Consider the following 13,553-nt stretch of genomic DNA (forward strand, 5'->3'; position numbering starts at 1 on the left):
TTTTTTTTTTTTTCCATGTCAAGTGAGATCTTTTGAACTCATACTTAGAAAACATTTTCCTTATTCAAAGGTTATTTTCATTTTAGATAAGCTCTTAAAAATGATATGTTCTTCTGTGCAAGAAAAAGTACACAGTTCACATAGCTCTACTTCTGAACAATAAGGAGACCACGTAATCCCAACAAGATTTATTTCTTTCTGGTGCAGGCAATGAAATGGAAGCTTGAGGAAGTGAAGCGACACCCCCAAGGTCATAGCCTAGGAGCCAATTTAAGAGTAATGGTCAGATTCTGTATTTGATAGGCAGCATTTTTGAAGGTGGCTTGGCTTGCAAAAAAGGCTCCTACACACCCAAATAGAATGGTAGTTTGAAACCCCTCAAAAAAAAAAAAAAATTGATAACTGTGTTTTGACTGTTTGAGTACAGTTCTTGGTTATTTGATTCTTTTTTCCTTTCTTGCATATTGCAAAAAGAATGCTAAACTTTTTATTTCTGAGGATATGCTTCATATTGGAAGTGGTAACTTAGTCATAATCTACCTGGAAGAGGCTTAATGGCTGCTGTAATACACCTTTCAATTGACAAAGACTAAGGTGTCCCTAGACCTTTCCAGCAGAATTGTCATTGGATTAAAGTGGAGAGAGGACTAAAATGGAAGTAGGATGAATGAGTTCTTGCAGCATGGAGAAAGTGTCAGCTGCTATTGCTGGTACTGAAGCTTCTACATATATAGAGGGCTGTTAATCTGGATTTGCCACCTTGTTTTTACCAACTCTTGGTTTGCTTAGTCTTCCTACTCTTCTGCTGAAAATATTTCAGAGACTGCAGGGACTGTTATCCATAAAGACCTGGCTGCTATGAATGCAGAGCCCTCTGACCTTCTTGACTGTGTTGGGCAGTGAATCATTGATTTTTTTTTTTTTATTTATTATTTTTTTTTTATCCATTTTAGATGCTAGAGTAAGGCTCTTCTGTCATCTTTGTGATAACAGGGAAAGACTGTTTCATATTATATTACTAATTAAAAAGCAGTGGTAATTACATGTCAAATGGAAAGAAGAGAATTGTAGAAGTAGGGTTGAGAGCCTTTATTGCAATTACTACTGCTTAAGAGTCCTGTTGCTGTTCAAGAAGTCCTTGCTATGGAGGTGTGGCATGTTTTTTCCTGACAAGTGCAGATTCCAGAGTAGTTCACTTTGTTGGTGTTATTTCACTAAACTTTGAGTGTTGATTCCCTATGTGTTAAAAGTTATGTCCTACTGCTGCAGTGATCAGAATAATTGTATGGTGACATTCATTATTACTGCCTCTCCATCCCACTAAAGGAAAGCCCCAGGAGGGCTGAAAGTCAGGTAATTTAACTGCTCTCTTCGTAAATACACACACATATATCTATATATATCAGGTGTGTGACACCTTTGCACTCAGTATAAGGTAAGACACCATGGAGGTGACTATGTGCAGCTGAAGGTGAATGTTCAGAACAAACTGCAGACCAAAGTGAAAAAAACAAAAAGAATTTATGTCCCCTAAGATGACTGACCTCACAAAGATGACCACTTACAAAATCAATGAATATACAGATGTTATAATTATGAAATGTACAGGAAAGTTAGGCTAAGTAAGATTATTGCAACAGGAAGATAATAAATAAAAAATGCTTACTAGTGTTGTAGGATCACAATATTCTCCATGAGGAGTGATCTCCAGGAAGAGATCCTTCCTCAGTAACAGTCAGCACTTAAATCTGGGATCCAGGAGAGGTGCAGCCAGGCTCCACCCCTTCTGGTAGCACAGGTGAATTGCCTTCACCTGTGTTCCCATGGCTGACTCATTGCTCGCCTCAGGTGGTCAATCAGAAGTTCAGGCTGTGATTCAGCAGTTCCCATACACCACTGTTGAGAAGTAACACTTCATGAAATGCATACAAAATCTACTGTTAACCATTATTTGGTCTCTTAAATTCATACATCAAGACTAAATTATTTTTTAAGTTTAGACACATGTAAAATACCTTTTAGGTCTCACCTAGTCAACTTGATGGCCAGAAGTAATTTGATGAGAAATATGCAAATGGCTATCAGTTTTCAGTAGTTGTGTAAAATCCTCTGAGAGTTGTTTAATTGCGTGGTTTACTTACTGAAGGACAAAGATCTTAAGAAAACCTGGAGACACGTTACCAGAAGACATGTTCTATCTACTTGATCTATCTGTACACATAGCAATAATTTTATTAAAATTCATGTTAGTGTATTATTATTATTATTATTATTTTTAAAGCTGCTTAATATTTACCTAGCATTTTCACCATGGCTAGCAACCTATAGGCATCTCATCCTCAGGGCATAGTAATTCTGAGTAATAATATTGGTCAACTCTTACTACTCTCTCTGCACCTCATTATGTGTTTGGGAAAAAACTCTTGCATGGAGAGCATTAACTAAGGTGTTTTTCAGCGTGCTACAAGACAGCAGGGAGAGTGCCTGAAACCCAGGTGGTTGTCTTAGAATTGCAGTGTCATCTTGTGTTTTTCACTGATGTCTTCGGTGTGTATTGCTTATATGGAGCCCATCACTGCATTATTCTCTGACATCTGTGGGTCATTTTGTTCTTGTTTTCTATAATCTTTCCTGATTCATAAGTCTTCCACATGTTTATGGGTTAGCAGATAGCCTCTGGTAGAGCCACAGATTCCAGAAAGGAGTTCTTCTTCAGGCTCTGTTTGATGTCCAGTGCCACTGACCTTCAACAGCTTTGCTCCTGGGATAATTTCACTGAAGTTTAGCAAGGCTTGAAGCACAGCCTAGCACACAAGAGTAAGGAACTGCTTCTTCTCCATCCTATTGGACTTCAAAGCACTGAAGTGTAGGCAGTCTTCAGTGCACTCAACTGGAAAAGTCACCAATGAGTCATAGCATCCACCAACTTACTGACGTTCAAGGACATGTTGAGATAGGATAACACTGCACTGACGTCCTTTTACTTGCACAGAACTGAAAGCTGGATTGCCTCTATCCACATTAGGTCCCCATTTGGGAGATCTCTTATGAGTGGCCAGTGTTATTGCTCTCCCTCACAGCAAGTGCTTGTGTGCAATTACATTCTGCTTATACTTTGAGTTTTTGAGCTATTGCTTCTCTGGTTTTGAACAAAGTGGAAATTATCTCCTTGACAACAATTTGCTGCACTTGTACAATTGCAGAGTCAGAGGGGTTGGCACAGTGAAGAGTGCTGTGACATAAAACTTTCTTCTCTGGCAAGCTTCTGCTTCTACCTGTAGTAATTATTGATTTCCTATTATGGAGCCCCTGCTTTGCACAGAAGAGCATTTGGCTGTGATATTAGTGTGCATCACTGCACCCTGCTGAAAGGATCCACATAAGCATGTTTGTGATTGTGTAGATTTGCAATATTCCACTCGTCTCCCCCAGCAACTGGTCTGCAGTAAGGCTATAAACCGTAATTTAATACTGCTGACAGCTAGAGGAGAGGTGCTACTTTGAACAGTTATAGAAGCAAAATTACATTTTAGAAATGAAAAATATTTCTTTTTAAATCTAAAGTGATGTTTGAACACAGCAAGGGTCATCGTACTTCTATGTGTTTTTCATGACAAGGAAGACTGCTGTACCTGTTTACTTCTTTGGCAGTGCCTTAGAGATTGCTGAGATGTGACTGTTGCAGAGTTCAGTTCTTGATGATCCAAGCAGTCTTCTCCACTCTCTTATTTCTTTTGCTTTTTTCTTGCATTTGGGAAACTTCAGTGCAACAGCTAGAGGCTGAATGGGAATCAGTTAGTCTGGCTTTGGCACTTCACAGCCTCATTTCATTATATGAAACTGGTTGCTGCCTTAGTTTCATCATCTTTAAAATTTTATTAATGTTTTACTCGATGTAGTGCTTTGGAAACCAAATCCATTATTGGGTTGTTCCTGGAACTGGGGAGTCTCAACGGGCAAAGGTAAACCTTAATAATTCAAGTGGATTTGAACCTAGCCTTCTGGGAAGAAAAACACTGCACGTGTTTTGTACTGCATTAATTCAAAACCCAAAAAAGTATGCACTATTTTTGTGTCCTATTTTAGTGGCTCATTTTATCTCAAAGCAGTTCTATGTCTGATGTGGAGAGTAGAGCAGTGTTAAATCTGCTGCTGTTGTCTACAAATAAACTTTGAGATCTTAACCACCTCATGATTGTCAGAGTCCATCACCTGTGGCAAGCAGCATTGATCTTCCACTGAGCTAGCAATCAGTCCAGCCATCATTTCCCACAGGGAAGGTACTGTTGGCTGATAAGAGCTGGCATCTGAGCCCATTCAGATCCAGAGAGGTCTGATGGGAATGGCAGAGCTAATGGGAGAAGTTGTATGTGTTGTTATTGTAAACATATGTAAATGTGTTATTTTCCCCCTCCAAGCTCTGTGTTTTGTAAAAATCACAGAAAATATTTTGGTGTTTTTTCTCTTTTTTGAGTTTTCTTGTTGCTTTTATTGGTGTGTGTGTGGTTTTGTTTTGTTTTGTTGTTTTGGTTTGGTTTGTTTTTTTTGTCTGTTTGCCACTTACTGTTGGAGTAATCACTGCTTTTAGGAGAGGGATGAAAGCTGGGCTGTTGGCTTTTTCAACTTCACGAAGATACAATGGAAGCTTAGTAAAAAAGGAAATCATATAGCAAATACGGTCTGATATTGAAGCACTGACAACAACAAAAACAAAAGAAAATGACATTTGGGATTTCAAAACCAATTATCCCATTACATTGTTGGATTACATTGTTGGAAGTCTGGATGTTGATATCAAAGGAAGAAAACGAAAGATCTGCTGTGTGAGTTATAATTATAAAAATAACCAATGACTGTGTGTACACAGTGTTTCATAGATACTGGGGAACAAGTATTAATTTTCTATCCTTTTTGGCCACTTTCAACCTTGTAGGTACTTCAGAATATTTTGCATGTTGGAAAATCATGTTTTTTCTATGAAATCCTCTGCTGCTTCTCTTTACTGCCTTTTAATCCTTTTACTTCCTCTTTACTTCCTTTTAATATTTTGACATGCTGTTGAAGTTGTTCACTGGAAAGCAAATCAGAGCAAGAAATACTTATGTTATCGTGAGCCCCAACAAAGCAACGGTTACATTTTGTGCAAGATTAATAGGAAAAGATGTTATCATGTGGTTTCTTACACTCAGCAATTATTTGCTGTCTCGGGAGCAATGAAGATAAATATTAGATCCTCAGTCAAGTTCCCTAATTAAAAAAACAGGGAAGTGTAAAATACAGCTAACTTGGCATTCTGTATTAGTTCTAAAAAAGCTGGTTGTTGCTGTAGGCTTAGGAAGGCTACATCACATAAACAGTAATGTGGGAAATTCATTCAGTTATAAGTTAGGAAAAGTGACTTGACCTGATCAGAAGCATTTCCAAGGGAATGCAGAGGATGTGAATGCTGGCTCATACTACTGAAATGTGGTGCTGAGTAAGTGCCTGTTCTTAGGCTGTGCTTTTAAGTTCTCTTTGGTGTAAGCAATCATACTGACAGGCAAGGCAAAAGAAGCAGGCACTGCAAGCACTGGGTACTAAACATAACAATCCCACTTTGAAAGAACAGCAGCAGAGAGCGTGTTAGAACTGAGCTGGCTGAATTATTGACGTGAGTAGCTTTGCACTTGAGTTTCCTGACAAAAGGCATTATCTTTGAATTCAAGTGTGTTCAGATTTCTTGGTTTTATGACATTGAGATACATATTGTGATCTCTGAAGTCAGTATTTCCTACCCAGAATTGTTGTGAAGTTTTTGTTCCCTGAGCAAGTTTGGCATTTTTATTTTAAGGTAGAGTACTTTCTGAAATGTTAGATTTCATGTGCACGTGAAATTCTGAAGTGTTAGATTTCATGAAAATGCCATTTTCTACATGGCTCTAATAGGCAAACCTTAGAGTAGCTCTCTGTGGGAGCTGTGCCCCTGTGGCATGCAGGACAGGTGGTGCTCACTCAGTGGGAGTCATTCAGCATTTTTTTGGCCTATCTTTATCATGTGTATGGCCCTGTTCATTTTGTACTGTAAATTACTGAAATTGCACCCCAAACACTAAATAATTTCCATGCAGGTTATCTCAAGGCTCTGCTATCATAACATCTTAGTTCTTTGCAAGTGTTAATGAACGTCACAGAGCTTCTGTAATAGTTTGTCCCATTTTGAACATAGGAAGTGAAATACAAAGATTAAAGACAATTTATGTGACTGGAAAGATGGGTAAGCTTTCAGACATATGAACATTGGCTGTTCTTTCTGCCTCTAACAGGCAATGTAATAAAAAGAAATTACCTCTCCATACAAATGCAGCTTCAGTTGCAATCTTAGACAACAGCGGCAACAGTAATGATGCTGTAACGAAGATTAAAGTTAGAAATTATAAACTGTTGACTGATTTTGGCTGCTTGGCTTGAGAAATCTGGAATCCAATCTTTTGTTAAAGTGTTTTTTTAGGACATTGTATTTTCCAAGCATATATTTCTCTGGTTTCATTAGCAGCTGTGACTGCTTGACTCTTCTGCAGATCTGAATACAGATGTCCTGGGGTTGGGTACCTGGGACATGAGAGCAGTCTAGCTTGGCTGTAAGATTGCAATTTATGTGTCTGCCGTATATCACGTTAGATTTCAAATGCCATTTATCAAGGATGGCTTCATTTTCCTTAAACATGAACCCCGCTTTCTCTTCTTTCTCTTTCTTACCTCCTTTATTTTACATCTTCTAACTCCTCCAGTAGTGGAATTAGGGGTATTATAGTCTCAGTATCAGTGGAGAGTTTGCTTTGTGCTATAATATGGCTATCCTCAGCACCAGGACAGGATGTCTGCACTGCTGTAAAGCTGATGGTTTGGAGATGATCAATGAGAAAATGATGTGCCCATGAGAAATGGACAATTCATAGCAAAACCAATGATCAAAAACTCCCCTAAATTCTCACTATCCTTTTATTATAGATAAGCAACAGTTTTTCTTTGTCCCTGCAACCTTCAAATCCCCAAGTATTCTTTTTTCAAATAGCTCTGAGTCAGGGCCTGGAAATCCAACCAAAGGAGTAGCAAATGAAATTGAGAAGTTAATGGTGAGTACTTGTATCAAGTAAGCAATAAAAATAATGTTCCACAATCCATGGTTTTCAGTAGCATTTCTTAGCTGGGAGGAGGAGGATGAAACTGCAGCACTAGCATTTGAAACTATTTTTAAAGAGATAATCATCGTGGAATCATAGAATGGTTTGGGTGGGAAGGGACCTTTAAGGTGATGTAGTTCCAACCGCCTGCTATAGACAGACACAGCTCCCTCTAGACCAGGCTGCTCACAGCCCCATCCAGCCTGGCCTGGAATGCCTCCAGGGTGGAGACATTCACAGCCTCTGTTCCAGTGTCTCACCACCTTCACAGTAAAGAATTTCTTCCTAACATCTAGTCTAGATCTACCTTCTTCCAGTTTAAAGCCATTTATTTCATAGGAAAGTTCTATTTTTTGAAGCACATGTGCATAGGAAAGTTCTATTTTTTTTAAGCATATGTGGTGAGATAAGCACGGTAGAGTTCCATATGTGGGTATTTCTTATTACTTTTTTGCAATTAGAAGTGGAATTTTTCACCTTATACATATGCAGGGTCTTGTCCTGAGAACCACCAGAACCAGAGTTCAGCTGTGTCTGGCTGGGTTCCTCCAAGATAGCCAAGTGAACCCCTTCTTGTCAGTGGAAACCACACAAGGGTGCAGGTTCATCCCAAATTATTGCGAAGTCTGTTCTTCTGTTTTACAAGGCACAAGTGACAATTCTTTCAAAGCAAGCAAGGAAATGTTCCATTAGTCTGTCTTGTTTCTCTTCTTTACCTGACTGTGTTGGTCCCAGAAGCTTTCAGTAGCATTGAAAATTATGGCCTGAGAGATTCCATGTAACACTTGAAGGTATAATTGTGTTCAGCTCGACTGATCCTGCATGCCAATTAGTAGTGCAGCCAGTTTGCAAGATAACAGAGATCTTTGTGAATGCCTGTAAGAATTTGTCTTCTCTCCCACTTTCACATGTGGTGGCAGTCAGTTGAAGGTTCCTATTTTGCAGTGATCTGTTGAGCAACTGTCACAAGCAAATGCTCACGTTTAGCCGCATTCCTCAGGGACCAATTTGCCAGAACTTGCCAATACATTTTGATTTCCCTGCTGATCAAGGAGGAATGGAGGAGAGAAGAGGCAGCCCAACCCAGAGCAACATCTGCTGCAGAGTAAATTACATCCCCACTTGGCCTCACAGTCTGAGCTGTTTATCCTGTGTTAGGTTAAGCCATGTCATTTTTGCCTTTCGTGCTGATCATGCTGCATAGAAACTAAAAGTAAATCAAGAGACCAGACTTATCATTTCTTTCTCAGGTTTGGTACTGGATTTGAACATTTTCAGTTCTGGACTGTGGTCAGAAGCAGGGCACGTGAGGTCCTCAAGGAGTTGTTTGTTTCTCCTTTCAATTTAGAGCCCAAAATACCATTTGTTTAATGTTGCTGTTTAAATAATGATTTGTAAGGCTCTAAGCCAGCCATGGTACAGCTTAATGACTACTGTAATTTATGGATGCCCCTGACTACATACATAAACATTGCTGTAAATATAAAGGATGTCTCCCACAAATTTTCCTATGATACTCATTTGATACAGTTCATTTTCCTCTCCTTGAACATCTTCTGTATATGAGTTGAGAATGAAGGTCCTTCTGGCTCCACTGGCCAGAAGTGATGGGGGCAGGGAAATGAAAAATCAGATCAAATGTCTGTTACAAAATATTTTAATTGAAAATCAAGTTTCCTTGAACTCGGACACAGACACCTCTATACTGTGGCCTAGTAAAAGGATCACTTGTATTTGGGCTTTTTTTGATCAGCTGTTTGTCTTACGACTTAATCTTCAGTTCATTTTGCTTTTGTGTACTTTGTAAGGAATTAAATGGGAGACAGAAAAATATCATGCACTGTCACAGAGCCCAGCCATTCCTTCAGCTGCAGCTTTGCTATTTGTGATCTCTAAGCTACACCAGGAGCATGTATATGTGCATCTAATGCAAATTCAAGCCAATTCAAGTGCCAGCTCTGCAGAGATGAATAAGCATGCAAATCTGCTGTTTTGTTTTGGAGGACAATCTCCTGGAATTGCTTAATGTCTAGTTGTAACTGATGGCTTTTAATATCACAGTCAGTTGACTTCAAGAGACTTGTAATTTTGGGGTCTACAACAAAGACATCTGGGAAGATAGTAGGTGCTTTTGAATGCCTTGGTTCCATTAAAATTAGTGTTAATGCACTCGTGCTTGGAAAACTGAGTGCCTTTACAAAGTTGTAATGAATTGGATGAACAGAAAACTCCATTGCTTGCAACAGCCTCTATTCTGAATGTCTGCATGTGACCTTGAAATGCAAGATTTCTGGGCTAAAACATAGACAGTGTTGAAAGGGTTGCAGACAAGCCAAATGGGATATGAGAACTGGTAATAAATGTGGGACTTTCTTTAAAAGCATACATGGGGTAATTCAAAGACAAAAGTACTTCTGAATTCAACTAGGACCTCAACATTTTTAAGAACATCCTGATATTTCTAACCTTATGGAAGTTCTCTGCTTAAGTTTTCATTACTTGGTACTTGAAGCAACATGGTGCTCCATGGGTTTGGTGCATACGCCATAGAGGAAGGATCCTCTACTAAGGTTCTCGGAGCCACTTCTTACAGCTTTGTGGGCATCTATTTGCACACTGAGACCGGCTTGAGGCAAGCAAAGAACTTTGCTTCAAAAGACTTTTGAAGTCTTTTGACAGTGTCTCGAAGAATGCATTTTTGCAAAGAGCATTGCAAGGGCAAGGAGGGTACCTTCTCTTAGCCATAAAGCTTTATAAAGGGACCCAAAGAAACTGTCGGCAACCAGCTGAGTTGTGTTGGTCTTTTTTGTTGTTTTTTTTTTTCTCTGCTAAGCTCTCCTCTGTAGTCATGCCTTGACCCTGACTGAAATACGAGGGCACTGTGCAGCTTGAATGCAGCAAAGCCAGAATGACTCTAAGGCAGTCCAAAAAATTGAGCTGACAGTAACACAGATCACCCTTTTCAGGAGTCTGGGTCCTTTATTAAAAAGGTTTGACATGTATTCCCCCCACTCCTGAATTGATTTGCACCATAAAATAAGCTTGAAGAGAAGTAGTGGTTGTTTTCCTACATGCTTCATTAATTTTAATTTTGGCAGGCAATATAAATAAAAGTATCAAGTGCAGATCTAATTGAATCACCAATGATTCCCAGCTCCCTGTAGTACCAGAGAACATGATGTAGCTGCTCTGTTTAGCAAGCATGGATGAGTTAGGCAAACAATGGCTCATTCTGCCCAAAGGCTTTGGTTTAATCTTTAGTACTTACCCATTTAATATGAGACAGGGCAGGAGTTTTTGCAGTGGGGGATTCGCAGCAGAGACCTCTTTATCCTTACAGACTCATCTGTGCAAACAGTTAGGAAGGTTTCAGTGCATTGGGTCTACACCCAGAATTTTGTGGAATGGACTCTGGTACTTAGCAAGCTTGGCCTCCTCGATACATACTGACTGAAGGCTGTTTCTGAGCTAATTCCTACTTTCCATGTGTAACTGACCATTAAAATTAAGTAGTCTAATCAGTCCTGGCCCCATGTAGTTTAGCCATAATGAAAGGATTCAGATTGAGAGAAGTCTTACTTGTCACACTGAATGGTCTCTGACTACTCAACTGACAAGGAAATCCAGTGCCTCCTGAAAAGGGCTGTGCCAAGAGACAACTTCTCCAGATCATTTCTGAATGGATGGTATGAACTTCTAATAGTATTTTTCAGTGGCATGTCACAGCCGTTGGCTCTTTTCCATGCTGCTAGCTGCCTTTTGCTGCTGTGCATAGGGAAAATGAATTGGTGATCTTTGTATCTTAATAGATGTAGACTGCAGCAGGACTCCATGATTCATGGGGACAGGAGTACAGAAGCAGAAGGGGATCTAGAAGAGAAAGAAAACTACCAAGAGAGGTCAAACTGTTTTCTTTCGCAGGAGGGATATGAGGATATGATACACCCAAGTCATAGGTAATACATGTTGACAGGACAGTGTGATAAAAGCTTATGTTCTTTCCAGGCAGTGTAGACATCATTCCTGAACTAGAGAGAGAGCATGTCAGTCTTCAGGACCATCAGTCTAGCAGCAATTTGCACACAATCCATCATGCATACCATGTTGTTCTTGATAAGTAATACAGAGCAGATCGTAGGATTTCAACCCTGTTTTCGAGGTTCAAAGCTGCCTTCCAAGTTAAAATGATAGACGTGCCTGGGAACCTTAGTTCTGTATTAGGTGAACTATTTGGTATTTGGAAAGATCTGGACAAACGAAACAAAACCACTACTTTATCAGGTAACTCTTGGGCTGAGGGATTTTATAACATCTTTCTCCCCTTCACTGTTATCCACAGCCATGTTGGATGGGGAGAAGACAGTTCAGTAACCCTAAGTGGCTTTTATTTTCTTTCTCTCTAGGAGCTGCTTCTGTCTCAAAAATGGCTCTGGAAGGCTCCTTCAGCTGCTGGAATGGCACGTCAATCAGGCTGGGCCAGGCGTGTGACTTCATCAGAGACTGCACTGAAGGAGAAGATGAGGGAGCAATGTGCAGTGAGTAAATCCAAAACCCCAGGCTGTCCTCCTTTTCCTTCTGGGAGATGGAAGCTGAGCAGCCCCTTTTAAAAGCATAAATTATTTTGATTTTTAATGCCTGAGACTTCAGTAGTAATTAATTCAGTACTGTCAAAAGATCGGTGTCCTCCATTAGACGTGCACTTTCTCTGGGTATCAGCATAGAGTGGACCACTTGATATGTTTCTGTACTTGCCTTCTTTAGTTCTGCGGCAGGTTTTTAAGCTGTTCTTACTGCCTCATCTATCAAAATCATGATCAAAAATGCAAAGAGAGTATAGCTTAAACACTAGATGCTTTACAGAATTATGAAATGTGTGGTTTGTTAGTGCTTTTAGTCAAAACATGGTACAGCATGTGGCAGAAGGTGGAAGGAGAGGAATTCTAAGATATGAAAAGTGAGTGGAGCCAGGAGCTTGTCTTAGACCAACTCCGACTATTGTGTCTTTGTTAATTACTCTCATTTTCTATCCTTTCTTCAGTTCTTGATCTTTGTCAGTCTGTAGATCAGGAGTTAGATAGCAATTTGAGTTTTCTGGAAACTTTACATGCCTGAATATTTCTGTAATTGTGTTACTTTAGATATTTTATAGCATTTCTTCAACAGTCTTCAATATATTTTGTCTTTTTTTTATATATATACTTTTATCTTTTCTGCTTCTATTGTATTTCCCTTTGTCTGTGTACAAATACTGAGGAGTGGTGTTTTGTTGTATTTGCCAATAGATCTAGCCTATGGACTCCTACTGACAGGACTGGTTTAGTATGCAAAATTGCATTCTCTGGCCAAAATACCTGTACTGCCAAAAGCCTTTGGAATAGAAGAGACAATTACTCTCAGTTTAGTTTTAATGCGTGACATTTAGAGCAGGGGTCAACCTTGGTGAAGTAATTCAAACAAAGTGTGGGTATGGGTGACATCTAGACTAAAAGACCTTTTAGCATAAACTTAACATGGCACTGATTCACAACTCCTAGCAAATTTCACACTTCAGTTCTTACTGCTAACAAAGAAATAAAGTAACAGATAGTTTTGGTGTGGAGAACAGTGGTTTGGCCTGGGACCACCTAGGAAATTAGTCAAAATCTAGAAGTGATAGGCTCCTACTTAGTGTCATGAATTGTTATAATTTGAAATATTTGTTACTGACACTGAGTTAGTATTAAATTCACTTCCATAGAAATAGTGACATTGCTGCTGACCTGTAGCAGCTTAGAACCAAGAATGTTTCATATTACTGGTATAAAAACCTTCCTTTCACCTAAAAGCTTTAAAACAGAGCTCTAGAACAGGATTACAGAATGGTTAGGGTTAGAAGAGACTTCTGCGTCCCTCTGATCCAACCCCTGCTTAAGCAGGGCTACCCAGAGCTGGTTGCCCCAATCCACATCCATGCAGCTTTTGAATAATGAAATTCCACGTCTATGAGTAACCTGTGCCAGTGTTCCATCACCTGCACAGCACAGAAGTGCTTTCTGATGTTCATATAGAACTTCCTGTGTTCCAGCTTGTCCTCACTACCTGTTGTCCCAGCACTGGGCACCATTGAACAGCCTGTCTCCTTCTCTGCAGCCTCCTTTCAGGGTTTTATAGACATTGATAAGATCCTCCTTTTCTTCTCCAGACTGAAAAGCCCCAACTTTCTCAGCCTCTCCTTGCATGAGAGGTGATCCAACTCTTTAATCATTTTGATACTCAGATCTAATAATGATATTTCTATTTTCTACACTTAAATTGAACACCCTTACAAAATTACAATAGTCATAGAATTATAAAATGGGTTAAACTGAAGGAGACCTTGAAGATCATCTAGTTCCAATGAGTAATGGGTATTAT

At 39.5% G+C, this 13,553-nt stretch overlaps 1 protein-coding gene across 1 annotated transcript in view; it reads left to right on the plus strand.

The window, feature by feature from the left end:
- The window catches only part of ALK (ALK receptor tyrosine kinase), a 290,789-nt gene that overhangs the window by 206,080 nt on the left and 71,156 nt on the right, over nt 1-13,553 (plus strand). Inside the window, exon 6 of the mRNA XM_048935284.1 lies at nt 11,564-11,695. Within this exon, the coding sequence (XP_048791241.1) occupies nt 11,564-11,695 (132 nt within the window). The remainder of the gene's footprint in view (nt 1-11,563; nt 11,696-13,553) is intronic.

The sequence above is a fragment of the Lagopus muta genome, chromosome 2 (assembly GCF_023343835.1).
Source record: "Lagopus muta isolate bLagMut1 chromosome 2, bLagMut1 primary, whole genome shotgun sequence".
NCBI lineage: Eukaryota > Metazoa > Chordata > Aves > Galliformes > Phasianidae > Lagopus > Lagopus muta.